Raw genomic sequence first — 26,881 nt, forward strand, 5'->3', positions numbered from 1 at the left:
TGAGACGGAGTTTCGCTCTTGTTACCCAGGCTGGAGTGCAATGGCGCGATCTCGGCTCACCGCAACCTCCGCCTCCTGGGTTCAGGCAATTCTCCTGCCTCAGCCTCCTGAGTAGCTGGGATTACAGGCACGCGCCACCATGCCCAGCTAATGTTTTGTATTTTTAGTAGAGACGGGGTTTCACCATGTTGACCAGGATGGTCTCGATCTCTTGACCTCGTGATCCACCCACCTCGGCCTCCCAAAGTGCTGGGATTATAGGCTTGAGCCACCGCGCCCGGCTGGAAATACTTTGTATCATCTAAATAGACCAATGTAATTTGTTTTCATTGCTCTTTATTATGTGAACTGTGTATGCAGTCACACTTTTCATTTAGTGGAAAATTCCATTTTCAAATTTGACAGAAAGTAGTATTGGTGGGATTATGTTTTATTTGAAGTTTCTGTTTTCCAGGGAAGAGGAATTTGCAATCAGCAGATCCTGGCCTGGTATAAGAATTTTTGAAATGTTTTACAGGTGATGATGAACAGTCTACACAGATGGCTGCAAGTTGGGAAGATGATAAAGTTAAAGAAGCATCTTCAGACAGTTTTGTTGCTATTAAAATTGATACCAAAAGGTTTGTTTATGTTTTAATATTATATTATTTTTTAAATTTATAAGTATTGTCTTTGTGATTTATAGTGATATTTTTGGACTGTAAGAATGTTGATGTTGGGCTGGCTACTCCCAGCAGTTTGGTAGACCGAGGTGGGAAGATCACGTGAGCACAGGAGTTAGAGACTAGCCTGGGCAACATAGTGAGACCCTGTCTCTACAGATATAATAATAAAATCAGGCAGGAGTGTGGTGTGTGCATGTGGTCCCAGCTACTTGGTAGGCTGAGGTGAGGCGATCACTTGAGCCCTGGAGATTGGGGCTACAGTGAGCTGTGATCATGCTACTGAAGTCCAGCCTGGGTGACAGAGTGAAGCTGTCTCAACAACAAAAAAAAAAGAATGTTGGTCAGGCACAGTGATTCATGCCTGTAATCCTAGAAATTTGGGAGGCTAAGACAGGTGGATCCCTTGAGGTCAGGAGTTTGAGACCATCCTGGGCAACAAAGTGAAATCCTGTTTCTACTAAAACAAACAAACAAACAAATTACTCTGGTGTGGTAGCACGTGCTTGTAATCCCAGTGGGAGGCTGAGGTAGAGGATCACTTGAGCCCAGGAGGTTGAAGTTGAGGCTGCAATAAGCAGTGACTGCTGCACTGCACTACATACAGCCTGGGTGACAGAGCAAGACTCTCTCTCAAAAAAAAAAGAAAGTTTATGTTATGTGTTTGGATATCTAAGACATATTATGATCTTAAATTCTGACTACCATTTGCTAAATTCATCATGAATCTTGCTGAAAAAAGTTCAAGCTTTCCTACTGTACCAAGCAGCTATCTAACATGTACCAGGAATGCAGAAAGAATAGTGATTTCCACCTTCTAAAAACTTGGGAGTAGCAGTAAATCATACATTGAATATCTCTGAGAGATTGATTACTCACTGTCTTGAATCCTATTTTTGAGAACGGAGTCATTTAATCATTAGAAATAAAGACATTTATAGGATCCTCACAGTACCTGATGTCCACAAGTCTGTTTTGTTTCTCCATTCCTCCTCCCCATCTTTAAAAAATAGTTTTATTATAAGAAGTTTCAAACATATATGAAAATAAGAGTGGAACATACCCCATGTACTTGTCAACTAGCTTTGGTCAGTTTTCATCTATACCCCTGCCCATTTCCACTCAATCCAAATAATTTTGAAACAAATCACAGTCACCATATCACTTCATATATAAATATTTTAGTATGTCTCTGAAATAAAAGGATTGTTAATTTTTCAAACAAACATAACTATAATGTTAATACTTCACAAACTAATAATAATTCTTTAATAGCAAATAACCAGCTGGTGTTCAACTTTCCAGTTGTCTCATCAAAGTCATAGTTTTATTACTTTATTGCAGCTTTTTGGTTCAAAATTTTTCAAAGTCCACACATTGGGATGCATTGATTTTTCTCAGTATGTAGGCTTCTCCTCCAACTCTCCTGCTCTTTGCAATTTATATTTTAAAGACACCAGGTTATTTGTTCCATACATTTGTTCTGTGGTTTCCTTTTTTTTTTTTTTTTTTAAAGACAGGGATTTCACCATGTTGGTCAGGCTGGTCTTGAACTCCCGACCTCAGGTAATCCGCCTGCCTTGGCCTCCAAAGTGCTTGGATTACAGGTGTGAGCCACCACGCCCGGCCTGTTCTGTGGTTTCCTACAGTTTGGATTTTGTTGACTGCAACATGTCAGTGTCAAGTTGGTTCTTTCCTGTTTTCTATAAATTGACAGGTAGATTCAGATTTGTTTTCCCTCCCCCATCTTGTCCCAAGACTACTTCATAGATTGTGATGTGTCTTCCATCAGAAGACAGATAATGCCCTGTCTTTTCTCCTTAGCAGCCATCAGTGATCAGTACCTAAAAACATTATTACTTATTTTTTTCTTTGAAGCAGGATTTCACTATGTTGCCCAGGCTGGTCTTGAAATATTGGACTCAAGAGATCCTCCCATCTCAGCCTCCTGAATAGCTGTGGTTACAGGCATGCCTCACTGTGCCTGGTGCTGAAAACATTAATTCATTAGCACTTACAAAGTGGTGTTCCTGTCCTTTTGATATTGATAATATTAGAATGAATAATAGGTTTAAAAAATCACTGTCAAGATTAAAACATTCAGAAATTTGCCTGTAAGTTTGTAAACTTTATGTAAAAATTTTCTGTATTAACAAAAACACCAAATTGTAGTATAACCTGTCTCAGAACAGTTACTAAACTATATATTTACTGAGTAGTTTTTAAAAAACAGAATCTGGATAGGCGCTGTGGCTCACGCCTGTAATCCCAGCATGCTGGGAGGCCAAGGTGGGCAGATCACGAGGTCAGGAGTTCAAGACCATCCTGGCTAACACGGTGAAACACTGTCTCAAAAAAAAAAAAAAAACAAAAAAACAGAATCTGTCAATTTATCATTTTATTTTTATTGTCCATCACCTTCCTGAAGCACCTTCTAGAGTTGGCAATGGCAAGAAGAATATAGGGTTTTACAGGGAATGTGGAAGACATGAGAATTTCAAAATTCTTGAGATTATATACAGACTAATGTGTCTGGCTTTTTTTTTTTTTTTTTTTCCAGGCAGTGCTGAAGAAACTGTCTGGCATTTTTAAAAACAAATTTCTGGCCGGGCGCTGTGGCTCACGCCTGTAATCCCAGCACTTTGGGAGGCCGAGGCGGGTGGATCACGAGGTCAAGAGATCGAGACCATCCTGGTCAACATGGTGAAACCCCGCCTCTACTAAAAATGCAAAAAATCAGCTGGACGTGGTGGCACGTGCCTGTAATCCCAGCTACTCAGGAGGCTGAGGCAGGAGAATTGCCTGAACCCAGGGGGCGGAGGTTGCGGTGAGCCAAGATCGCACCATTGCACTCCAGCCTGGGTAACAAGAGCAAAACTCTGTCTCAAAAAAAAAAAAAAAAAAAATTTCTGTTAGCAGATGAAGGGATGCCTATGTATAGTGATGGTTCATGTTTGTTTCACTATAAAGTGCATGCTGATAAAATCTAGCATACCTTCAAATAATGGAAAATAAATTTTTTTATTACATAATAACTAAGTCACCCAATGTTTTGGGAACAATTTAGTGTATATACATTTTTGGAGATATTGTGCAATGAAAATAGATTAGTAGGAAATGCACAAAAAGTTTACAATTTCTGAGATGGTAGGATTTTTGGTAAATTTTTCTTGATATTTTACTATGTTTTCAAATGTTTTTATGATAATGCTTTATATTCAGGGGAAAAAAAGCAAATTCTAGTTCTTAGAAGCATTTGTTTGATTATTGGAACCATCTACATTGATCAGTATCTCTTACTAGTCTTATAGAGTCTCTCTCCCATCCCTGACCACTCAGCTCCCTTCTCTGGAGGGAACCAAATCAAGAAAATATATTTATGTTTGTTTTCCTTCCATGTTTTACAAAAGTAGTACTAATACCATTTTAACATGCTTTTCTTTTCTATATCTTTTTCTTTCTTTCTTTCTTTCTTTCTTTTTTTTTTTTTAAAGATGGGGTTTCACCATGTTGGTTAGGCTGGTCTTGAACTCCCAACCTCAGGTGATCCGCCCGCCTTGGCCTCCAAAGTACTTGGATTACAGGCGTGAGCCACCACACCCGGCCTCTTTCTTTTTTTTTAATTGTATTTGGGCTCTGGGGTACACGTGCACATCCTGCATCCTGCAGGATTGCTCCATAGGTACATACATGCCATGGTGGTTTGCTGTCTCCATCACCTCCCCACCCCATCACCGACATCAGGCATTTCTCCCAGTGTCATCGCTCCCCATCCTCCCCGTACTCCCTCGCCATCCCCCCCCCGCCTCCCCTCCACTCCCCCACCTAGCCCTGTGAGTGTTGTTCCCTTCCCTGTGCCCCAGTATTCTAATTGTTGATCACCCGCCTATGAGTGTAAATATGTGGTGCTTGGTTTTCTCCTCTAGTGTCAGTTTGCTGAGAATGATTGTTTCCAGATTCATCCATGCCTCTACAAAGGACATGACCTTGTTGTTTTCTATGGCTGCATGGAATTCCATGGTGTATATGTGCCACATTTTTTTTGTCCAGTCTATCATCGATGGCCATTTGAGTTGGTTCTAGGTCTTTGTGGTCTTTGCTATCGTAAACAGTGCTGCAATGAACATACCTGTGCGTGTGTCGTCATAATAGAACAATTTATAATCCGTTGGGTATATACCCAGTAATGAGATAGCTGGATCAAATGGAATTTCTGTTTCTTTTTTTTTTTCTTTTTTCTCTTAAAGATCCTACCTCTCAATGCGGGTATTACTATTTCTAAATCGTTGAGGAATTGCCACAGTCTTCCATAGTGGTTGAACTAATTTACACTCCCACCAACAGTGTAAAAGTGTTCCTTTTTCACCACATCCTCTCCAGAATCTGTTGCTTCCAGATTTTTTAATGATCGCCATTCTAACTGGCATGAGATAGTATCTCAATGTGGTTTTGATTTGCATTGCTCTAATGACCAATGATGATGAGCATTTTTTCATATGTTTGTTGGCCTCATATATGTCTTTTTTTGAAAAATGTCTGCTCATATCCTTTGCTCACTTTTGAATGAGTTTGTTTTCTTGTAAATCTGCTTTAGTTCTTTGTAGATTCTGGATATTAGCCCTTTGTCTGATGGGTAGATTGCAAAATTTTTTTCCCATTCTGTTGGTTGTCGGTTTACTCTAATGATTGTTTCTTTTGCTGTGCAGAGCTCCGAAGTTTAATTAGATCACATTTGTCTATTTTGGTTTTTGTTGCCGTTGCTTTTGGTGTTTTAGTCATGAAGTCCTTGCCTGTGCCTGTGTCCTAAATGGTGTGGCCTAGGTTTACTTCTAGGGTTTTTGTGGTGTTATTTCTTATGTTTAAATCTTTAATCCATCTGGAGTTAATTTTTGTATAAGGTGTAACGAAGGGGTACAGTTTCAGCTTCCTGCATATGGCTAGCCATTTTTCCCAACAACATTTATTAAACAGGGAATCCTTTCCCCATTGCAAGTTTTTGTCCGGTTTGTCAAAGATCAGATGGTTGTAGATGTGTGGCAGTGCTTCCGAGGCCTCTGTTCTGTTCCATTGGTTTTTATCTCTGTTTTGTACCAGTACCATGCTGTTTTGATTACTGTTGTCTTTTAGTATAGATTGAAGTCAGGTAGCATGATGCCTCCAGCTTTGTTCTTTTTGCTTAGGATTGTCTTGGCTATGCGGACTCTCTTTTGGTTCCATATGAAGTTTAAAGTGGTTTTCTGCAATTCTGTGAAGAAGGTTAATGGTAGCTTGATGGGGATAGCATTGAATCTGTAAATTACTTTGTGCAGTATGGCCATTTTTACAATACTGATTCCTCCTAACCATGAGCATGGAATATTTTTCCATCTGTTTGTGTCCTCTCTTATTTCCTTGATCAGTGGTTTGTAGTTCTCCTTGAAGAGATCTTTTACCTCCTTTGTTAGTTGTATTCCAAGGTGTTTTATCTCTTTGTAGCAATTGTAAATGGGAGTTTGCTGATGATTTGGCTCTTTGTCTGTTGTTGGTGTATAGGGATGCTTGTGATTTTTGCACATTGATTTTGTATTCTGAGACTTTGCCAAAGTTGCTTATCAACTTAAGAAGGCTTTGGGCTGAGACAGTGGGGTTTTCTAAATGTACAATCATGTTGTCTGCAAATAGGGACGATTTGACTCCTTCTTTTCCTAATTCAGTGCCCTTTATTTCTTTTTCTTGCCTAATTGCTCTGGTTAGAACTTCCAATACTATATCGAATAGGAGTGGTGAGAGAGGGCATCCTTGTCTAGTGCCAGTTTTTAAAGGGAATGCTTCTAGTTTTTGCCCATTCAGTGTGATATTGGCCGTGTGTTTCTCACAAATAGCTTTTATTGTTTTGAGATACATTCAATTGATACTTAGTTTATTGGGAGTTTTTAGCATAACGGTCTGTTGAATTTTGTCAAAGGCCTTTTCTGCATTTATTGAGATAATCACGTGGTTTTTGTCTTTGGTTCTGTTTATGTGTTGAATTACGTTTATAGGTTTGTGTATGTTGAACCAGCCTTGCATCCCCAGGATGAAGCCTACTTAATCGTGACGGATAAGCTTTTTGATGTGCGGTTGGATTCAGTTTGCCAGTATTTTATTGAAGATTTTTGCATCAATGTTGATCACGGATATTAGCCTGTAGTTTTCTTTTTTAGTTGTGTCTCTGCCAGATTTTGGTATCAGGATGATGTTGGTCTTATAGAAAGAGTTAGGGAGGATTTCCTCTTTTTGTATTGTTTGGAATAGTTTCAACAGGAATGATACCAGCTCCTCTTCGTATGTCTGGTAGAATTCACCTGTGAACTCGCCTGGACCTGGTCTTTTTTTGGTTGGTAGGCTATTAATTGCTGCCTTGACCTCAGACCTTGTTATTGGTCTATTCAGGGTTTCAACTTCTTTTTGGCTTAGTCTTGGGAGTGTGCACCTGTCCAGAAATTTATCCATTTCTTCCCGATTTACCGATTTATGTGCATAGAATTGTTTGTAGTAATCTCTGATGGTAGTTTGTATTTCCGAGGAATCGGTGGTGATCTCCCCTTTATCGTTTTTTATTGCATCTATTTGATTCTTCTCTCTTTTCTTTTTTATTAGTCTAGCGAGCGGTCTGTCTATTTTGTTGATCTTTTCTAAAAACCAGCTCCTGGATTTATTGATTTTTTGAAGGGTTTTTTGTGTCTCTGTCTCCTTCAGTTCTGCTCTCATCTTAGTTATTCCTTGTCTTCTGCTTGCTTTTGAGTTTTTTTGATCTTGCTTCTCTAGCTCTTTCAATTTTGATGATAGGGTGTCGATTTTACATCTTTTCTTGTTTCTCATGTGGGCATTTATTGCTATAAATTTCCCTCTAGACACTGCTTTAAATGGGTCCCATAGGATCTGGTACGTAGGGTCTTCATTCTCAGTGGTTTTGAAGAAAACAGTTTTATTTCTGCCTTCATTTCATTGTTTATCCATTTGTCATTCAGGAGCAAGTTGTTCAGTTTATATGTGATTATGCAGTTTTGAGTGCTTTTCTTAATCCTGAGTTCTAATTTGATTGCACTGTGGTCTGAGAGACTGTTTGTCATGATTGCCATTCTTTTCCGTTTGCTGAGGAGTAATTTACTTCCAATGATGTGGTCGATTTTGGAGTAAGTGCAGTGTGGTGCTGAGAAGAGTGTATATTCTGTGGATTTGGGGTAGAGTGTCCTGTAAATGTCTACTAGGTCTGCTTGGTCCACATCTGTGTTTAAGTCCTGGATATCCTTGTTGAGTTTCTGTCTTGTTGATCTGTCCAGTGCTGTTCAGTGGAGTGTTAAAGTCTCCTACTGTTATTGTGTGGGAGTCTAGGTCTCTTTGTAGGTTGTTAAGAACTTGCTTCATGTATCTGGGTGCTCCTGCTTCGGGTGCATATATATTTAGGATAGTTAGCTCTTCTTGTTGTGTTGATCCTTTTACCATTATGTAATGCCCCTTGTTTGTCTCTTTTGATCTTTGTTGGTTTAAAGTCTGTTTTATCAGAGGCTAGGATTGCTACCCCTGCTTTTTTTGTTTTGTTTTGTTTTGTTTGCTCTCCTTTTGCTTGGTAAATCTTCTTCCATCCCTTTATTTTGAGCCTCTGTGAGTCTTTGCATGTGAGATGGGTCTCATGAATACAGCACACTGATGGGTCTTGACATTTTATCCAGTTTGCCAGTCTGTGTCTTTTGATTGGGGCGTTTAGGCCATTTACATTCAACATTAATATCCTTATGTTTAAATTTGATCCTGCCATTTTGTTACTGGCTGGTTGTTTTGTCCATTAGTTGACGTGTCTTCTTCATTGTTTTGTTCTTTACCATTGGGTACGTTTTTGCGGTGGCTAGGACTGCTTGTTCCGTTCCCTGTTTAGTACTTCCTTCAGAAGCTCTTGTAAGGCAGGTCTTGTAGCGACGGAATCTCTCAGCAATTGCTTGTCCGTAAAGGATTTTACTTTTCCTTCACTTAGGAAGCTTAGTTTGGCCGGATGTGAAATTCTGAGTTGAAAGTTCTCTTAAGAATGTTGAATATTGGCCCCCACTCCCTTCTAGCTGGCAAGGTTTCTGCCGAGAGATCCGCTGTGAGTCTGATGGTCTTTCCTTTGTGGGTGACTCTACCTTTCTCTCTGGCTACCCTTAGGATTTTTTCCTTCATTTCAACCCTGGTGAATCTGACAATTATGTGCCTTGGGGTTGCTCTTCTTGAGGAATATCTTTGTGGTGTTCTCTGTATTTCCTGGATTTGAGTGTTGGCCTGCCTTGTTAGTTTGGGAAAGTTCTCTTGGATGATATCTTGAAGAGTGTTTCGCAACTTAGATTCATTCTCCCCGTCACATTCAGGTACGCCGATGAAGCGTAGATTAGGTCTTTTCACATAATCCCATAGTTCTTGGAGGCTTTGTTCATTTTTTTTCACTCGTTTTTCTCTAATCTTGCCTTCTCATTTTATTTCATTGATTTGATCTTCTATCTCTGATGTCCTTTCTTCTGCTTGATCGATTCGGCTGTTGAAACTTGTGTATGCCTCGCAAAGTTCTCTTGCTGTGTTTTTCAGCTCCATCAAGTCGTTTATGTTCTCTGAGCTGGTTATTCTAGTTAGCATTTCGTCTAACCTTTTTTCAACGTTCTTAGTTTCTTTGCATTGGTTTAGAACAAGGTCTTTTAACTCAGAGAAGTTTGTTATTACCCACCTTCTGAAGCCTGCTTCTGTCAATTCATCAAATTCATTCTCTTGTCTTTTTTTGTTCCCTTGATGGTGAGGAGTTGTGGTGCCGGGGAGGAGGAGAAGAGGTGTTCTGTTCTTTGACGATTTCATCCTTTTTGTGCTGTTTTTTCCCCCGTCTTCGTGGATATATCTATCCTTGATCTTTGAAGTTGGTGATTCCAGGAGGAGCCTGAGTGGATGTTTTTGTTTTTTTTTTGGTTGAGGTTAGAGCTATATCTTTTTTGGCCTGTAGAGGGCGATGCTGGGCTCTCTCAGGTTTATTCAGGTTGTTGGGTGGGTGGTCCTTCCCTGGAGTTTGTTTGCAGGTGAGATTGGCCCCGCCTTCCCTATGGTGTCTCTCCCAGAGCTCGATCTTCCTGGTTGGGGTCAAACTGGTGTATTTGCTGCCAAGCTCTCCAAGGAGGGCCTTACTTTGAGTTCTGTGGAGGTGGAGCCTGCCAGGCCTTATGGTCTGTTTCCCTGCTTTCAACTCTGCCTCCCTCTGTGGGATGGTCCATCCCGCTGGCGTTAGTCCAACCTTCCGCCCAGGTCCGTGGGACAACTTGCCTGGAGGGAGCCCAGCTCAGATTTGTATCCTCAACCCACAGCGCCCCATGGTTGATGGACCGTGGGTTGTAGGAGGGATGCTGTAAGCACAGTAACCCAATCGGAGCACCGAGCCAGCTGCACGTTTCAGGTGGAAACCTCCCCCTCCCGTGTCTTGATTTGCCCCACTGGGTTGCTCTTGCCCTACGGCTTCTTCCCTGGAGTATTTTCAGTGCCCTGTTAGTCCCTTTGGAACAAACCTGGCACCTCTTTTGGAATCGTGAAGTCCTATAGCCCCCTGTCTCTCATTTGCTGGCAGCTGCATTCCAGTGTTGCCTTCTCATGGCCATCTCGGCCCCCTCCTCCCTATCTTTTTCTTTTGTTTTCTTTTTTTGTTTCAGAGAGTCTCTCTGTCACCCAGGCTGAAGTGCCGTGGTGCGATTTCACCTCACTGCAACCTCCGCCTCCCAGGCTCAAGTGATTCTGGTCCCTCAGCCTCCCAAGTAGCTGGCATTAGAGGCACCTGCTACCCACTAATTTTTGTATTTTTAGTAGACATAGGGTTTTGTCAAGTTGTAGGCTGGCTGGGAACTCCTGACCTCAAGTGATCTGCATGCTTTGACCTCCCAAAGTGCTGGTATTACAGAGGTGAGCTGCAGTGCCGGCCTTCCTTTTTCTATGATTGCATATTCAGTTTTTATTGGTAGATAGTTAGATTGCTTTTAATCCTTTGTTATTATAGAGTATTACGTTTAATCCTTTGTTATTATAGAGTATTGCATATAGAGTTCACTCTTGTTGCACAGACTGGAGTGCAATGTCACGATCTTGGCTCACTGAAACCTCTGCGTCCTAGGTTCAAGCAGTTCTCATGCCTATGCCTCCCAAGGTGTTGGGTTTATAGGCACCTGCTACCATGCCTGGCTAATTTTTATATTTTTAGTAGAGATGTGGTTTTGCCATGTTGGCCAGGCTGGCCTTGAACTCATGACCTCTGGTGGCCCACCCACCTCTGCCTCCCAAAGTGCTGGGATTACAGGCATGAGCCGCTATGCCCGGCTGCAAATAGTTCTTTCATCTGAAAATGATAAAACAAGCCAGAAGAAGTCTTATGAAATAAGAAGTACATTTTCCTTCTTCTACCTGGTTGCTGTGAAAGAAACTGGTAGTTTTCAGGAAAATACTTGTGATTAGTAAGGTAAATTTTATTAGAACAACTCATTATTTAGAAAACATTGTATTCATATAGTGATTTTCTGTTTGATTTTGTGTTACAGTGAAGCCTGCCTACAGTTTTCACAAATCTGTATCCTTTCAGTAAATAATTGCTTTTATATATGTATATACATATTTATTTACCTTCCTTTTGGTTAATTTATGAAATTTAGAAATTATTCATTTTTATTTAGGAAATCATGCATTCTTTTTTACGGAAACTTTATTACTATGTGACCACATTAAAAATAAATCTTATAGGAAATTTCAAGCATATATGAAAGTAACTCAACAGTGTAGTTCACCCCATAAATTGAGATAATACATTATAGCTAAAGATAGAATAGGGAGTTTTAAAAATGTGAAAATCTGAAAAACAATATAGAGCAGTTGGGTTGGACTGTTACAGGTAGCTTGCAGGAGTTGGCTGGCAGCAAGATGGATGGAAAAGAAGTTATGAAAGAAGAGAATATAGTGATTCTTGAATATACCTCATAAATCATTTAACATGTCACATGTATTAATACTACAGGTATAATGATGAGTTACTTGAAATTGTTTAGTAAACATGTTAGATTATATTGTGAAAATCACGAAGATCCTTTGTTTTCCTTTGTTATCAATAGTATTTCATAAAGTTATCCTTTTGTTTCACATGAATGGTTAGACTTAATTAAACTGTACAGATCCTGTAGTGTGTGTTCCGTCCAGTTTCTTTATTGGAGACAGTGGAATTCCTTTGGAAGTAATAGCAGGAAGCATTTCTGTGGATGAACTTGTTACAAGAATTCACAAAGTCCGACAGGTAAGAAGGAACAGAACTGTTGTTTCCATAAATGATATGTCAGGAATTGGATTTATTTTTATTTTTTTGAGATGGAGTCTTGTTCTGTCACCCAGGCTGGAGGGCAGTGGTGTGATCTCAGTTCAACCGCAGCCATTGTTATTATATTTTGTAAATAGCATTATGAAGTTACAGGTGCCAGTAGCCAGTACCTAATACTTGACTGACTTCTTTACCTTTTTTTTTTTGAGATGGAGTCTCACTGTTGCCCAGGCTGGAGTGAAGTGGCATGATCTCAGCTCACTGCAACCTCTGCTTCCTGGGTTCCAGTGATTTTTCTGCCTCAGCCTCCTGAGTAGCTGGGATTACAGCTGTGTGCCACCATGCCTGGCTAATTTTTGTATTTTTAGCAGAGATAGTGTTTTGCCATGTTGGCCAGGCTGGTCTCGAACTCCTGTCTTCAAGTGATTTGCCTGCTTTGACCTTCCAAGGTGCTGGATTACAGGCGTGAGCCATCACGCCCAACCGTCTTTTACCCCAATCTCAACACATAATGAACATCACCATAACTTTGTTGAAACATAAAGCTGCTGTCATATTAAGGCTCTAACTTTATGTTGCTTAACATATTTTAGGACTTTATACTCAATACTTTATCACTTCTACCTACTTTGGACAAATGGCTAATAGAAGCTTGTAACTTATTTCTTTGAATTCTAATTTGAAAGAAAACCAATAGGTGTGCTTTAACAAATCATTTTATGGTCTTGCCAGTTTGCAGGTAAATGTGATTATATCATGCTTAGGATATAATGTGATTATATCACATGCTTATCTATAATGTGATTATATGATGCTTAGGATTATACATTTTGGATTCATCTATTTATGAGAGTTGAGTACTTCTCCTTTTGTAGAGTGTAAATCAACTTAACCTGTATTTTGGTCTCTACTGCTATGGCAAATTTAGATTCTTATCTATTAATTAAAATCCAATTTATTTTCTTCCTAGATGCACTCGCTAAAAAGTGAAACATCAGTAGCAAATGGCAGCCAGTCAGAAAGTTCAGTGTCTACTCCATCTGCCTCGTTTGAACCTAACAACACTTGTGAAAACACTGAGTCCAGAAATGCAGAGCTTAGTGAGACACCACCCACTTCTGATGCAAAGTCAGATACTGCAACAGGTAACTTTTAATGTACTTTTTTGAGTATAGTAGAACCTCCTTCACTACATTTTAATATTTAAATATTAATCATTTAAAAAATAAATATATTGTGTGAATTTTTCTTCACATTTATTTAACATAAATTTAAACATTGTCTTAAATACATGTGTCATTTAGTGTCAGAAGATGTTAAAGTCAGTCAATGTCTTGACTCCCAAATAGTCAACAATTCAGAGCACTTGATTTGTAATTTCTGCTATTGGACTATATGCTTTAAGGAATGTCATGATACTGAGCAGTTTTATAAATCTCTTACTAGCCTAGAGAATTTTGAAAGGTTCAAATTAACTTATGTATTATATTTGGAATTGTTTCTATAACATGTAAAATGCTATATATATTTAAGAGAATAGTATTTTATATATATTTAATTAGAAATAAAAGATAATTATGAAATAGAGCTTGTAACGTGAGAAGTATGACTATAAACTCATTGATAGAAAAGGCAAAAGAGAAATTTTATTCTGTATTTTTGGGATTGTGGTTGGAGTTGTTTGGTGTAATATAGCTTTGTATTAGGCAACAGAGGGGTAGATAAATCAAGATGTTTAGAATATTAGTGTCCTAAAAGATGATTCTACTCTACCATCCCACACAAATAATCATTGAGCTTCTATTTGAATACAGTCAATGATAGGAAGCTCATTACCTTGCTAGGAAGCCTGTTCTGTTGAACAGCTCTAGTTTTTAGAAAGAGTATTCCTTATATTGAGCTGAAATTTGATGCCCCATAACTTCCCATTAACATTAGTGCTGCCTTGTGGAGTTATACATGACAGGTTTTGATTGTTTGAAGTACAGCTATCAGTTTCATATTGAGGTTTTACATCCATGGATCATTCAGCTTCTGGATGTGTACAGAACTGGGGACTCTATTACGGATGTTCATTTAGGTCTACAACAGAAGAATTACTTTAATTGTACTTACCTATATATATATCATTTCCAAAATGTTTCATTCCATTGTGTAGATATGTGTTTCTCTCTGGCATAATATTCCTTCAGCCTGAAAATTTTCCTTTAGCATTACTTACTGTACAGGTCTGGAGTTTTCTTTATGTGAAATGACTTTGTTTTATCGTCATTCTAGAAGGATATTTTTGCTGGATATAAAAATTTTTTGTTTACAGTTACAGGTTTTGTCCACCATCTTCTGGTCTCTGTGATTTTCTAATAAGAAGTCTCCACAAATTCTGATTGTTCCCCCCATATGGAGTATGTTGTTTTTTCCCTGGCTACTTTCAGGATTTCTTTCTTTGGTTTTTAGCGATTTGACTGTGATAGGCCTAGGTGTATTTGTCTTTGTATTTATCCTTTTGTTGGTTTGCCAAGTTTCTTGCATCTGTAAATGTATAACTTTTGCTAAGTTTGCGAAGTTTGGTCCGTATATCTTGCTGGAACGAATTACATGTGTATTAAGCTTCATGATATTGTCCCACAGGTTTATTTTTTTCACTCTTATTTTTTCTTCCTTTGGATTGGATAATTCTGTTGATCTACAAATTCACTGACTCTTTATCATCTCCTTTCTGCTGTTAAGGCCATCCAGTGAGTTTTCTATTTTAGATAAAATTAGGTTATACATTTTTTACTTCAGGATTTTTCTTTCTTTCTCTCTTGTCATTGTAACTTTTTATTTTGAAATAGTTTGATCCATAAGTTGCAAAAGCTGTGCAGAATGAGTACTCTTCATCTACATTTTATTCTTTTAATACTATCTTTTAATTCATTTCAAGTATATTTCCCTTTTCCTCATTTGAGTTATAATGGCTGCTTTAAAGTCCTTGTCTAACAGTTTCAATATGTAGCTCATCTGAAGATGGCTTGTGTTGATCACCTTTACCCTTTAGAATGGGTCACATTTTCCTGTTTATATGTCAGAAATTGCTGGATCTCTTATACTTGTTGTAGACACTCTGGATTTCATTGTATTCCTGCAAAGAGTGTTGTTTTTGTTTTAGTAGGCAATTAACTTAGCTAGACTAAAACTGCAAGCTCTGGTTCACCTGAGATGAGTAGCAGCTCTAATATCAGTTTTTTGTAACTTAAAAAAAAATTTTTTTTTGGTCAGGTGTGGTGGTTCACATCTATAATTCCAGCACTTTGAGAAGCCAAGGTGGGCAGATTGCTTGAGCCCAGGAGCTTGAGACCAGCCTGGACAACATGGCCAAACTCTGTCTCTATAAAAATACAAAAATTAGCCAGGTATGGCGGCACATGCCCGTAGTCTCAGCTATTTAGGAGGCTGAGAGGTGGGAGAGTTGCTTAAGCTGGGGAGCTGGTTGTTGCAGTGAGCTATGATCATGTCACTGCACTCCAGCCTGGGTGACAGAGCCAGACTCTGTCTAAAAACTGTTGTTGTTTTTGATATGGGGTCTGGCTCTGGTGTCCAGGCTGGAGTCCAGTGGCACAAACATAGCTCACTGTAAATCTCCAACTCCTGGGCTCATGGGATTGTCCTGCTTCAGCCACTTGAGTAGCTAGGACTACAGGTATGTACCACCACACCTGGCTAATTTCTTTTTTTTGTTTTTGAGACGGAGTTTAGCTCTTGTTGCCCAGGCTGGAGTGCAGTGGCGTGGTCTCAGCTCACCTCAATGTCCGCCTCCTGGGTTCAAGCGATTCTCCTGCCTCAGCCTCCCCAGTAGCTGGGATTAAAGGCCTACGCCACCACGCCTGGCTAATTTTGTATTTTTAGTAGAGATGGGGTTTTTCCATGTTGGTCAGGCTGGTCTCAAACTCCCAATCTCAGGTGATCTGCCCACCTTGGCCTCCCAGAGTGTTGGGATTACAGATTGAGCCACCACACCCGGCCCCTTTTTTTTTTTTTTTTTTTTTTTTTTTTTAAAATAGAGTTTTGCTCTTGTTGCCCAGGTTGGAGTGCAATGGCATGTTCTTGGGTCACTGCAACCTCCACCTCCCAGGTTCAAGCAATTTTCCTGCCTCAGACTCCCCAGTAGCTGGGATTACAGGCGTTCACTACCATGCCCGGCTAATTTTTTGTATTTTTAATAGAGACAGGGTTTCACTATGTTGGCCAGTCTGGTCTCAAACTCCTAATCTCAGGTAATCCGCCCTCCTCAGCCTCCCATAGTGCTGAGATTACAGGCGTGAGCCACTATGCCTGGCCCCGGCCTAATTTATATATATAGCCTTTGCATAGATGGGGTCTCACTATGTTACCCAGCCTGTCTCAAACTCCTGGCCTGCAATAATCCTCTGAAAGGGCTGGGATTACAGGCATGAGCCATTGCATCCAGGCCTGTAGCCTTTAAAAAAACTATTATTGAAAATTTCAAACATATACAGAAATAGAAAAAATAGCATAAGAAATCCCATTAAGCCAATGCCTAGCTTCATGGCCAATATTCCCATCTGTGCCCTCTACTACTCTTCCACTTATTTACCTGAGAACAAATCTCAGGTAAAATATTTCAATTGTATCTCTAAAATATAAAGATGGAATATAAGTCTTTTTAAATTATATATAGTTGCCTTTAAAAATTTTTTTTTTTTAAGACAGAGTCTTGCTTTGTTGCCCAGACTACAGTACAGTGGCGTGATCTTGGCTCACTGCAACCTCCGCCTCCTGAGTTCAGGCAATTCTCCTGCCTCAGCCTCCTGAGTAGCTGGGATTACAGGCACGTGCCACCATGCCCAGCTAATTTTTTGTATTTTTAGTAGAGACAGGGTTTCACCATGTTGACCAGGATGGTCTCGATCTCTTGACCTTGTGATCCACCCGCCTCGGCCTTCCAAAGTGCTGGGATTACAGGCTTGAGCCACCGCGCCCGGCCTAACCGTACTCTTAATCAACACTTTTCCCCCAGCTTGTCCACAAGTTATCTTCATAAGATGTTAAATTTTTGCTGATAATAAGACATGTTCTCATCATTCGTTTTATTTGCTAAAGAAAGGTGGTTAATTTCCTATTGAGCCTCTACTGGCTGCTACTGGTTATCACTTCTTATCCAAGAGCTGCATTCAGTGATACACTGGTAAACATTTATCAGAAGGCTCTGTGGAAGCAAAGGCCCTTATTTGTACTATTTGCTGATTTCCAGGATGTAAATACTCCCACTGTTGTTGATTTCAAGCTACCTAGGTTATGCTTCTGAACGTGGAGCGGGAAGAGATAATGTACCATTGTCTCTGCTTAGTAATACTAATTATTTTTACTACTACTGTAGTAACAAAAGTGCTTACATGTACCAGTCTCAGTTAAGTTCTAAACATTTTACTTGTATTAACACATATTTCTCATTAACCGTGTGAGGTTGCTATCCTCATTTTATTGATGAGGTACAGAGGGATTAAGAAACTTACTGAAATCAGACTTTGTGGCTCCATAGTCTTTGTTCGCCAAAGTCTGTAAAGAAGAATCAGGTTGGTGGCAAGTTGTCAGGTAAGGGAATGACAGAGGTCTTTTAGAACAGGCCAGGACAAAAGTCTGTATTTAAGGAAAATCCTTCAAAGAAAACTAGCATAAAGAGGCTTCCTAAGGAATCAATGTGGTCAGCAGAAGCCAATTCCTTGGACCAGTGTAAGTCCAGAGCCATACCCAGGATCATAGCTGGCCTCCACTGCTTACTGCTCAATAGCCACAGCCACATTTTACTTAAATTAATTACAATTAAAATTTGTCCCTCACCTGCAGTAACTGGCCACATGTCTAGTGGCTGCTGTGTTAGACGATATAGATATTGGATGGCACTACTCTATAGTGAAGCCTACCCATAGTCAGGCATGCCTCCTGCCAGATTGGTATTTCTTCATGTTTTACCTCTGACCTTTACCTTGGTGGTCTTAACTCGGTAAGTAACTGCCTTATTTCTATTTGTGAACAATTTTATCCACATCTAAACTTTAGCATTCGTAATAGCATATTTAGCTCCTGCTCCATTTTTTGGGAAAATAAAGGATGTTTAAGATACAAAATTATTAACAGATGCTATAACCTAGAAGATTTATACCTTTAAAAATGTTATTAAATGCAGTATTCTTATTTCTTTTTATTTAATAATTAAGGAGGAGAAAGTGCAGGCCATGCCACTTCCTCTGAGGAGCCTAGTGGATGCTCAGATCAGAGACCTGCAGAGGACCTCAACATCCGAGTGGAAAGGTTTGCTCTTCTTTTTGCAAATAGTATTTTGTTTAAAAAGACAATGTTTTTTTAGTTATTTCATTAATTTGAATAAAAGCTAAAGTTACACAAATGAACTCTTAGAATCCTGAGTTGAAATTTTTGATCACCCTAATTTGTATCCATAAACATTACACTCTAAGGATAAAGCTTTTCTGTATCTCTGAAGTATCAGTCTGGTCTGATCATTCTGAGAATCCCCTTTTTACTGGTATTTTGGTACATGGGTGTTTCCATCTGTCACTTCTGCTTTTATCTCTTTATGCCATAAGGATAATAAGCTCCAGGTGGGTAAGAACTTCAGCTCATTTTATAACTATGGACTGAGCTTGAGTTCTGCATAAGTGGGTGTCTACTAAATGTCATTTTTTATTAATTAGTCTAATAATCAGATACAAATTTCTGGCTCTTTGTAGTTTCTAGAATTTTTATTGAGGCAGTAATTGTCAAATCACAGTCTTTCATGCCCTGATTCCTAAAAGTTATATGAGTTAATGGTTAGTGGTTAAGCAGGAATACTTTAAACCCTGATTTAAAACCCTTTAGTGTTAGTTATATGGAAGTTTAAAAAAATTCTTTATTAGCATTTTAAAATTTAAAACCTTTCTTAGACTTGATATTTTCTTGTTCATGTAGATGCTTTGGGGAAACAGGGTTCAAGATGATTGCTTATAATGTCTTTGAGTTTGCTTATTGACTCAGTAAAGATCAGCTTCTTTTCAGCAAAACTAGATTCTGATTGTTCTTTGTAGGGGTTGGGGCAGTGCCAGGACCTTGAGGTGAAAAACAGGCTGGATCTCACAGTGGTGAGGAAAGTGATGTGGTATAAGACTGGAATAGCAGCAGGAAACTTAAGTTCCCAAGGATTCATCCTGTTTTGTTTCTCTCTAATTTGCTAACACCAGGCCCACTATTCTGTACCTTTATTTGTACCACCCTGGGCTAAAGTGAAAATAGAAAATCTGGAAAAGGGTTTGGAGACTTGGGGAAAAAACCTGAATTACATCAGGTAGCCCTTATTTTGAGGTGGGGCCAGGCACTATTCAGTTACACTGGAAAAGTTTTCAATAGCCTCTTAGGTAAGGGAATATCAGCTAGTCTCTGCTTGTGTCATAGTACTAATTAATTCACAAGCTGAGATCCTGCATTTTAGTTATCCAAGTTCATGCCAAGTTAGGAATCTTGTTCCTTTTGTGGAATCCAATTCATTGGCAATGACAATAACTAAGAACACGAGCCTGTGTAATATTCCTATTCCAAATGTCTACTTAGCTCACTATTTATACCCTAAGAATTGCCATCATTCTCACCATCCCCTGCTATAGACTGTAAGGCTCTTGTGCTCTCAACTAACTCATCCCCTGCCATCTTCTGTAGGGTATTGAACTCTGAAACTACTAGTTTCTCTGTCTCACTGAACTGAAGTGCTTTTCGTCACTTGATAAGTCAGACCCATCAGTCCCTGTGGTGTAATCTGATACTTTAGAATGATAAGAAGTTCTGTAAAGCAAAATTCATGCATTTTTCTCTGACCCTAATGATATTTTAAATTCTATTTCTAACAAATTAAAAACTCAGAATTTGGCAGGGACCGGGAACAGTGGCTCATACCTATAATCCCAGCACTTTGGGGGCTGAGGCAGGTGGTTTGCTTGAGCCCAGGAATTATATAGACACCAGCCTCGGCAACATGGCAAAACCCCATCTCTACAAAAAAATACAAAAAATAGCTGGGCGAAGTGGTACGCACCTGTAGTCCCAGCTACTGAGGAGGTTGAGGTTGGAGGATCACCTGAGCCCAGAAGGTCAAGGCTGCAGTGAGCCATGATCATGCCACTATACTCTAGCCTGGGCGACAGACAAGATGCTGTCTCAATAAATGAGTGAATGAATGAATGAAGCAAGACTCTGTCTCAAATGAATGAATAAATAAATAAGGCCAGGCACAGTGGCTCGTGCCTGCAATCTCAGCACTTTGGGAGGCCAAAGTGGGTGGACCACTTGAGGCCAGGAGTTTGAAACCAGCCTGGCCAACACGGTGAAACCCTGTCTCTACTAAAAAAATACAAAAATTAGCTGGGCATAATGGCACGCATCTGTAGTCCCAGCTGCTTGGGGCAGTTAAGAGAGGAGAATTGCTTGAACCCAGGAGGCAGAGGTTGTAGTGAGCCAAGATCACTCCATTGCACTCCAGCCTGGGCAACAGAGTGAGACTCCATCCATTTGTTTATTTAATAAACAAATAAATAAATAAATAGAATTTGGCAGGATGGATTAGCAAATGTAAGATTCTTACTTTCCTCTCAGCTGCAACTGAGACTGAGATCTATTTCCAAAGACCATATTTTTGGAAAACTACTCTAGTTGACTTTAAGTCTTAGGCTTTTTTTCTCATCTAGCTTCAAAGAAAACTAATTTTATTAAGGGAAAAGGTGACTAAACCATATTGACATTAGTGAGAAATTCATCCTATCTTGTACATGAGAACATAGTCCTTCAGTCTTCAACTGCATTTTGTCAAGTAAACATAATTTAAAAACAAACAAACAAAAAAAAAAAACAACAGTCACGCCTGTAATCCCAGTTGGGAGGCTGAGGCAGGCGGATCACGAGATCAGGAGTTCAAGACTAGCCTGGCCAACACGGTGAAACCCCGTCTCTACTAAAAATACAAAAATTAGTTGGGCATGGTGGTGGGTGCCTGTAATCCCAGCTACTCGGGAGGCTGAGGCAGGAGAATTACTTGAACCCAGGAGGCAGAGGTTGTGGTAAGCCAAGATCGCGCAATTACACTAAAGCCTGGGCAACGAGCAAAACTCTGTTTCAAAAAAAAAAAAAAAAAAAAAAAAAAAAGAACAGATTGGTGATTTGAAATTGTGAGATCTAAGTTTTTAATATTAATGGATATATACAATGGTATTTTATTTATTTATTGAGACAAAGTCTTACTATGTCATGCAGAAACTACTAGTTTCTAATTCATTGTTAATGAATTAGATTCCACAAAAGGAACAAGATTCCTAATTTGGCATGAGCTCAGATGAATTAAATGTAGGCTGGAGTACAGTGGTGTGATCTCAGCTCACTGCAACCTCTGCCTCCTGGGTTCAAGTGATTCTCTTGCCTCAGCCTCCCAAGTAGCTGGGATTACAGGTGCCCACCACCACCACCCCCAGCTAATTTTTTTGTATTTTTAGTAGAGACAGGGTTTCACCATGTTGGCCAGGCTGGTCTTGAACTCCTGATCTCAGGTGACCTGCCTGCCTTAGCCTCCCAAAGTGCTGGGATTATAGACATGAGCTACCACACCTGGGCTATGATGGTTTTTTGTTTGTTTGTTTTTGAGTTAGAGTCTGGCTCTGTTGCCAGGCTGGAGTACAGCAGTGTGATCTCAGCCCACTGCAACCTCCTCCTCCCAGTTCAAGTGATTGTTGTACTTTAGCTTTCTGAATATCTGGGATTATAGTTGTGTGCCATCATGACAGGCTAATTTTTGTATTTTTAGTAGAAACAGGGTTTCACCATGTTGGCCAGTCTGGTCTCCAATGCCTGGCCTCAAGTGATCCACTCATCTTGGCCTCTCAAAGGGCTGAGATGACAGCCCTGAGCCACCACGTCTGGCGAGGATGTACAGTGTTTTATTAAAGCTAACGTGTGAAATAGGAATCTTATAGTGAATCTTTAGTTAAAATGCATTATTTTGTTGATTATGGGTTTTTTTTTTTTTTCCTGAGATGTTGTTTTCCTCTTGTCGACAAGGCTGGAGTGCAATGGCATGATCTGGTTTCATTGCAACCTCCACCTCATGGGTTCAAGTGATTCTCCTGCCTCAGCCTCCCAAGTAGCTGAGATTACAGGTGCCCACCATTACGCCTGGCTAATTTTTGTATTTTTAGTAGAGACAGGGTTTCACCATGTTGGCCAGGCTGGTATTGAACTCCTGATCTCAGATGATCCACCTGCCGCAGCCTCCCAAAGTGCTGGAATTACAGGCATGAGCCTCTGTGCACAGCCATGTCATTATGTTGAAAATGGGCAGAATCATCTGGCAAAGATAATATATAGTACCATGAATTCCAATCTTTTTATTTGGAAAAGTTTCAAACCTCAATGTTGAAAAAATAATGTAATGACCATCGTTTTCTTTTTTTTTTTTCCTTCTGATTCATTTGAAAGTTGCAGACATAATTTTACTTCATCCCTAGATACCTCAGCATGCATCTCTTAGGAAGACATTGGCTGAGGAGTTGTGGCCTTTGAGTAGGGACTGTGCTCACAGACCATATCCTGCCCTCTTCTAGCATCCTGGCAGGCATGATGACCATTAAGAAGTAGATGCCAGCCAGGAACAGTGGCTCATGCCTTTATTCCCAGCACTTTGGGAGGCTGAAGCAGGTGGATCACCTGAGGTAGGAGTTCGAGATCAGCCTGGCCAACATGGTGAAATCCTGTCTCTAGTAAAAATCCAAAAATTAGCTGGGCATGGTGGTGGACACCTGTAATCTCAGCCACTTGGGAGGCTAAGGCAGGAGAATCGCTTGAACCTGGGAGGTGAAGGTTGCAGTGAGCGGAGATGATTCATGCCATTGCACTCAAGCCTGGGCAACAAGAGGGAAACTGTGTCTCAAAAAAAAGAAAGTCGATGCCCAAATGTAGAAGTTATGGAGCAGTCGATTTGTTATTAAATTAGATGCACTGTAGCTTTTCACCCAGATGAGAACAAAACTTGGATTTGTATTTCTCAGAAGAAAATTCTACAAATAAATTTCACCCAGGTTAGAACAAACTTGGATTTGTATTTCTCAGAAGAAAATTCTACAAAAATATACACCATCTGAAAATGGTGTATAAATGTACATATATACATTTATACACCATTTTCAGATGGTGTATATTTTCAGATATAAGCACAATACCAGTATCATACTTGAGAAATTCTAAATTGATATCGTAAGATTATCTAATTTGTTGTCCATATTCAGATTTCCTAGTTGCCTTTTTAACTTTTTTTCTTGATTCAAGATCCAACCAAGGATTGTTCATTGCGTTTAGTTTAGGCTCTTTGAATCCAAGACATTTCTTTTTTTTTTTTTTTTTTTTGAGACAGAGTCTCGCTGTGTCACCTAGGATGGAGTGCAGGGGTGCGATCTCAGCTCACTGCACCCTCCGTCTCCCGGGTTCAGGTGTTCTCCTACCTCAGCCTCCTGAGAAGCTGGGATTACAGGCATGTGCCACCACACCTGCCTAATTTTTGTATTTTTAGTACAGACAGGGTTTCACCATGTTAGTCAGGCTGGTCTTGAATTCCTGAGCTTGTGATCTACCTGCCTCAGTCTCCCAAAGTGCTGGGATTACAGGCGTAAGCCACCATGCCCAGCCTAATTTTTTGTTTTTTGTAGAGATGGCGTCTCAAGTTGTTGTCCAGCCTAGTTCAAACTCCAGGGCTTAGGCTGTTTTCCTACAGACTCCTGAAGTGCTGGGATTACAAATATGAGCTACCACACCCAAGCTCCATTTGTTTTTTTGTGTGTTTGTTTCAGACAGGGCCTCCCTTTGTCGCTCATGCTGGAGTGCAGTAGCACGAACATGGGTCACTGCTCAAGTGAACCCCAGCCCCCGAAGTAGCTGGAACTACAGGCATGCGCCACTATGCCTGGCTAATTTTTGTATTTTTTGTAGACAGGGTTTCGCCATGTTGCTAAGGCTGGTCTCGAACTCTTGAGCTCAAAAGATCCACTCACCTCAGCCTCCCAAATTGCGGGATTACAGGCGTGAGCCGCTGTGCTCGGCCTCCATTCATTTTTAAGTGATGAATTTCTTGCAGTTGAGAATCAAGTTGGTGTTAATAATTTGGTATTAATAATTTACTGGCCTTGAGTTTTTATTTTTACAGTTTTTTATCGTAATGCTGTTTACTTTTATATAAGGAGTAGAGCATTCATAAGTCACTGATTTGTAAGTTTGAAAATGTATTTGTAGATTTTAGGCCGGGTTCTGTGGCTCACGCCCAGCACTCTGGGAGGCTGAGGCGGGTGAATCACAGGGTCAAGAGATCGCGACCATCCTGGCAAACATGGTGAAACCCCGTCTCAACTAAAAATACAAAAATTAGCTGGCCATGGTGGCGCAATTAGCTGGGCATGAGCGCGTGCCTGTAGTCCCAGCTACTCAGGAGGCTGAGACAGAAGAATTGCTTCAACCTGGGATAGGGAGGTTGCAGGGAGCCAAGATCTCGCCACTGTACTCCAGCCTGGTGACAGAGTGAGACTCTGTATTAAAAAAAAAAAAAAGGAAAGAAAAGAAAAATGTGTTTGTAGATTTTAAAAGCCAAAATCAGGTAAATCAGAAAAAGAGGGAAACTAATCGTAAGTGGAAAGTGAGGCATTTAGAATGAAGCTAGGCTTCTGATGGGCTCTTTTTGACTCCAGGATTTCTGTAGGAGCCTGGAGTCAGGCAGATAAATTGTTGCTTGCTCTTTGTTTATTTCTCCAATCTTTTAGCTAAATACATCTCCTAAATTTTTTTTTTTAAAGAGAGAAAGGAAAAAAAAGCATGAAAGAGAGAAAGAAAGAGGAAGAAAAAGAGGGAGAGAGAACAGGAGTCTTGCTTTATTGCCCAGGCTAGAATGCAGCCTAAAAATGGGTACTGAAAACCTCTTTTATGCCAATGCTTAACAATGGAGACAGGAAGGAATAAGGGAGGAAAATAACAAGCAGCCAACCAATATTTTCATTTAAACCTGTGAAATACTATGCAATTACTGAGGAGTGATTTATTTCCAATTATGTAGTCACTTTTATAGTAGGTGTGATGTGGTACTGATAATATATGTTTTGTGGATTTGGGGTGGAGAGTTCTATAAATGTTTATTAAATTTACCTGTTACGGGTCTGAGTTCAAGTCCTGAATATCCTTGTTAATTTTCTGTCTTGTTAATCTGTCTAATATTGACAATGTGATGTTAAAGTCTCCCACTATTGTTGTGTGGGATTCTAAGTCTCTTTATAAGTCATTAAGAACTTGCCTTATGTATCTGGGTGCTCCTGTATTGGGTGCGTATATATTTAGGATCGTTAGTTCTTCTTGTTGCATTGATCCTTTTACCATTATGTAATGTCCTTCTTTGTGTCTTTTGATCTTTGTTGCTTTAAAGTCTATTTTATCAGAGGTGAGAATTGCAACTCCTGCTTTTTTTTTTAATTTTTTGCTCTCCATTTGGTTGGTAAATCTTCCTCCATCCCTTTGTTTTGAGTCTTTGTGTATCCTTGCATGTAAGATGGGTCTGGATGCAGCATACCAATGGGTTTTGGCTTTTTATCCAATTTGCCTGTCTGTGTTTTTTGATTGGGGCATTTAGTCGATTTAAATTTAGGATTAATAATAATATATGTGAGTTTAGTACTGCCATTTGATGCTAGCTGGCTGTTTTGCCTATTAGTTGATATAGATTCTTCATTATGTTGATGCTGTTTACCTTTTGGTATATTTTTGGGATGGCTGATACTGGTTGTTCCTTTCTATGTGTAGTGCTTCTTTCAGAAGCTCTTGTAAAGCAGGCCTGGTGGTTATGAAATCTCTTTTTTTTTTTTTTTTTTTTTGAGACGGAGTTTCGCTCTTGTTACCCAGGCTGGAGTGCCATGGCGCGATCTCGGCTCACCGCAACCTCTGCCTCCCGGGTTCAGGCAATTCTCCTGCCTCAGCCTCCTGAGTCGCTGGGATTACAGGCACACGCCACCATGCCCAGCTAATTTTTTGTATTTTTAGTAGAGACGGGGTTTCACCATGTTGACCAGGATGGTCTCGATCTCTTGACCTTGTGATCTACCCGCCTCGGCCTCCCACAGTGCTGGGATTACAGGCTTGAGCCACCGCGCCCGGCCATGAAATCTCTTAAGTACTTGCTTGTTCACAAAAGATTTTATTTTTCCTTCACTTATGAAGCTTAGTTTGGCTGGATATGAAATTCTGGGTTGAAAGTTCTTTTCTTTAAGGATGTTGAATATTGGCCTCCACTCTCTTCTGGCTTTTAGGGTTTCTGCTGAGAGATCTGCTGTGAGTCTGATAGGCTTACCTTTGTGGGTAACCCGACCTTTCTCTCTGGCTGCTCTTAGCATTTTCTCCTTCATTTCAACCCTGGTGAATCTGACAATTATGTGCCTTGGGGTTGCTCTTCTTGAGGAATATCTTTGTGGTGTTCTCTGTATTACCTGGAGTTGAATATTGTCCTGCCTTGTTAGGTTGGGAAAGTTTTCCTGAATAATATCCTGAAGAATATTTTCCAACTTGGATTCATTCTCTTCGTCACATTCAGGTACACCTATCAAACGTAGATTAGGTCTTTTCACATAGTCCCATATTTCTTGGAGACTTTGCTCATTCCTTTTTACCCTTTTTTCTCTAATCTTGTCTTCTCATTTTATTTCATTGAGTTGGTCTTCGACCTCTGATATCCTTCTGCTTGATCAGTTCGACTGTTAAAACTTGTGCATACTTCGTGAAGTTCTTGTATTGTGTTTTTCAGCTCCATTAATTCACTTATATTCCTCTCTAAATTGTCTATTCTCGTTAGCATTTCGTA

General features: G+C 39.9%; 1 protein-coding gene across 1 annotated transcript in view; it reads left to right on the forward strand.

The window, feature by feature from the left end:
• Positions 1-26,881, forward strand: part of UBXN4 (UBX domain protein 4) — a 46,637-nt gene that overhangs the window by 6,617 nt on the left and 13,139 nt on the right. The window contains exons 2-6 of the mRNA XM_032286324.1: positions 518-620; positions 11,210-11,238; positions 11,834-11,952; positions 12,944-13,118; positions 18,189-18,282. Of these exons, the coding sequence (XP_032142215.1) occupies positions 518-620; positions 11,210-11,238; positions 11,834-11,952; positions 12,944-13,118; positions 18,189-18,282 (520 nt within the window). The remainder of the gene's footprint in view (positions 1-517; positions 621-11,209; positions 11,239-11,833; positions 11,953-12,943; positions 13,119-18,188; positions 18,283-26,881) is intronic.

This window comes from Sapajus apella, unplaced genomic scaffold, assembly GCF_009761245.1.
Source record: "Sapajus apella isolate SASKATOON/1434 unplaced genomic scaffold, GSC_monkey_1.0 scaffold18, whole genome shotgun sequence".
In the NCBI taxonomy this organism is placed as follows: domain Eukaryota; kingdom Metazoa; phylum Chordata; class Mammalia; order Primates; family Cebidae; genus Sapajus; species Sapajus apella.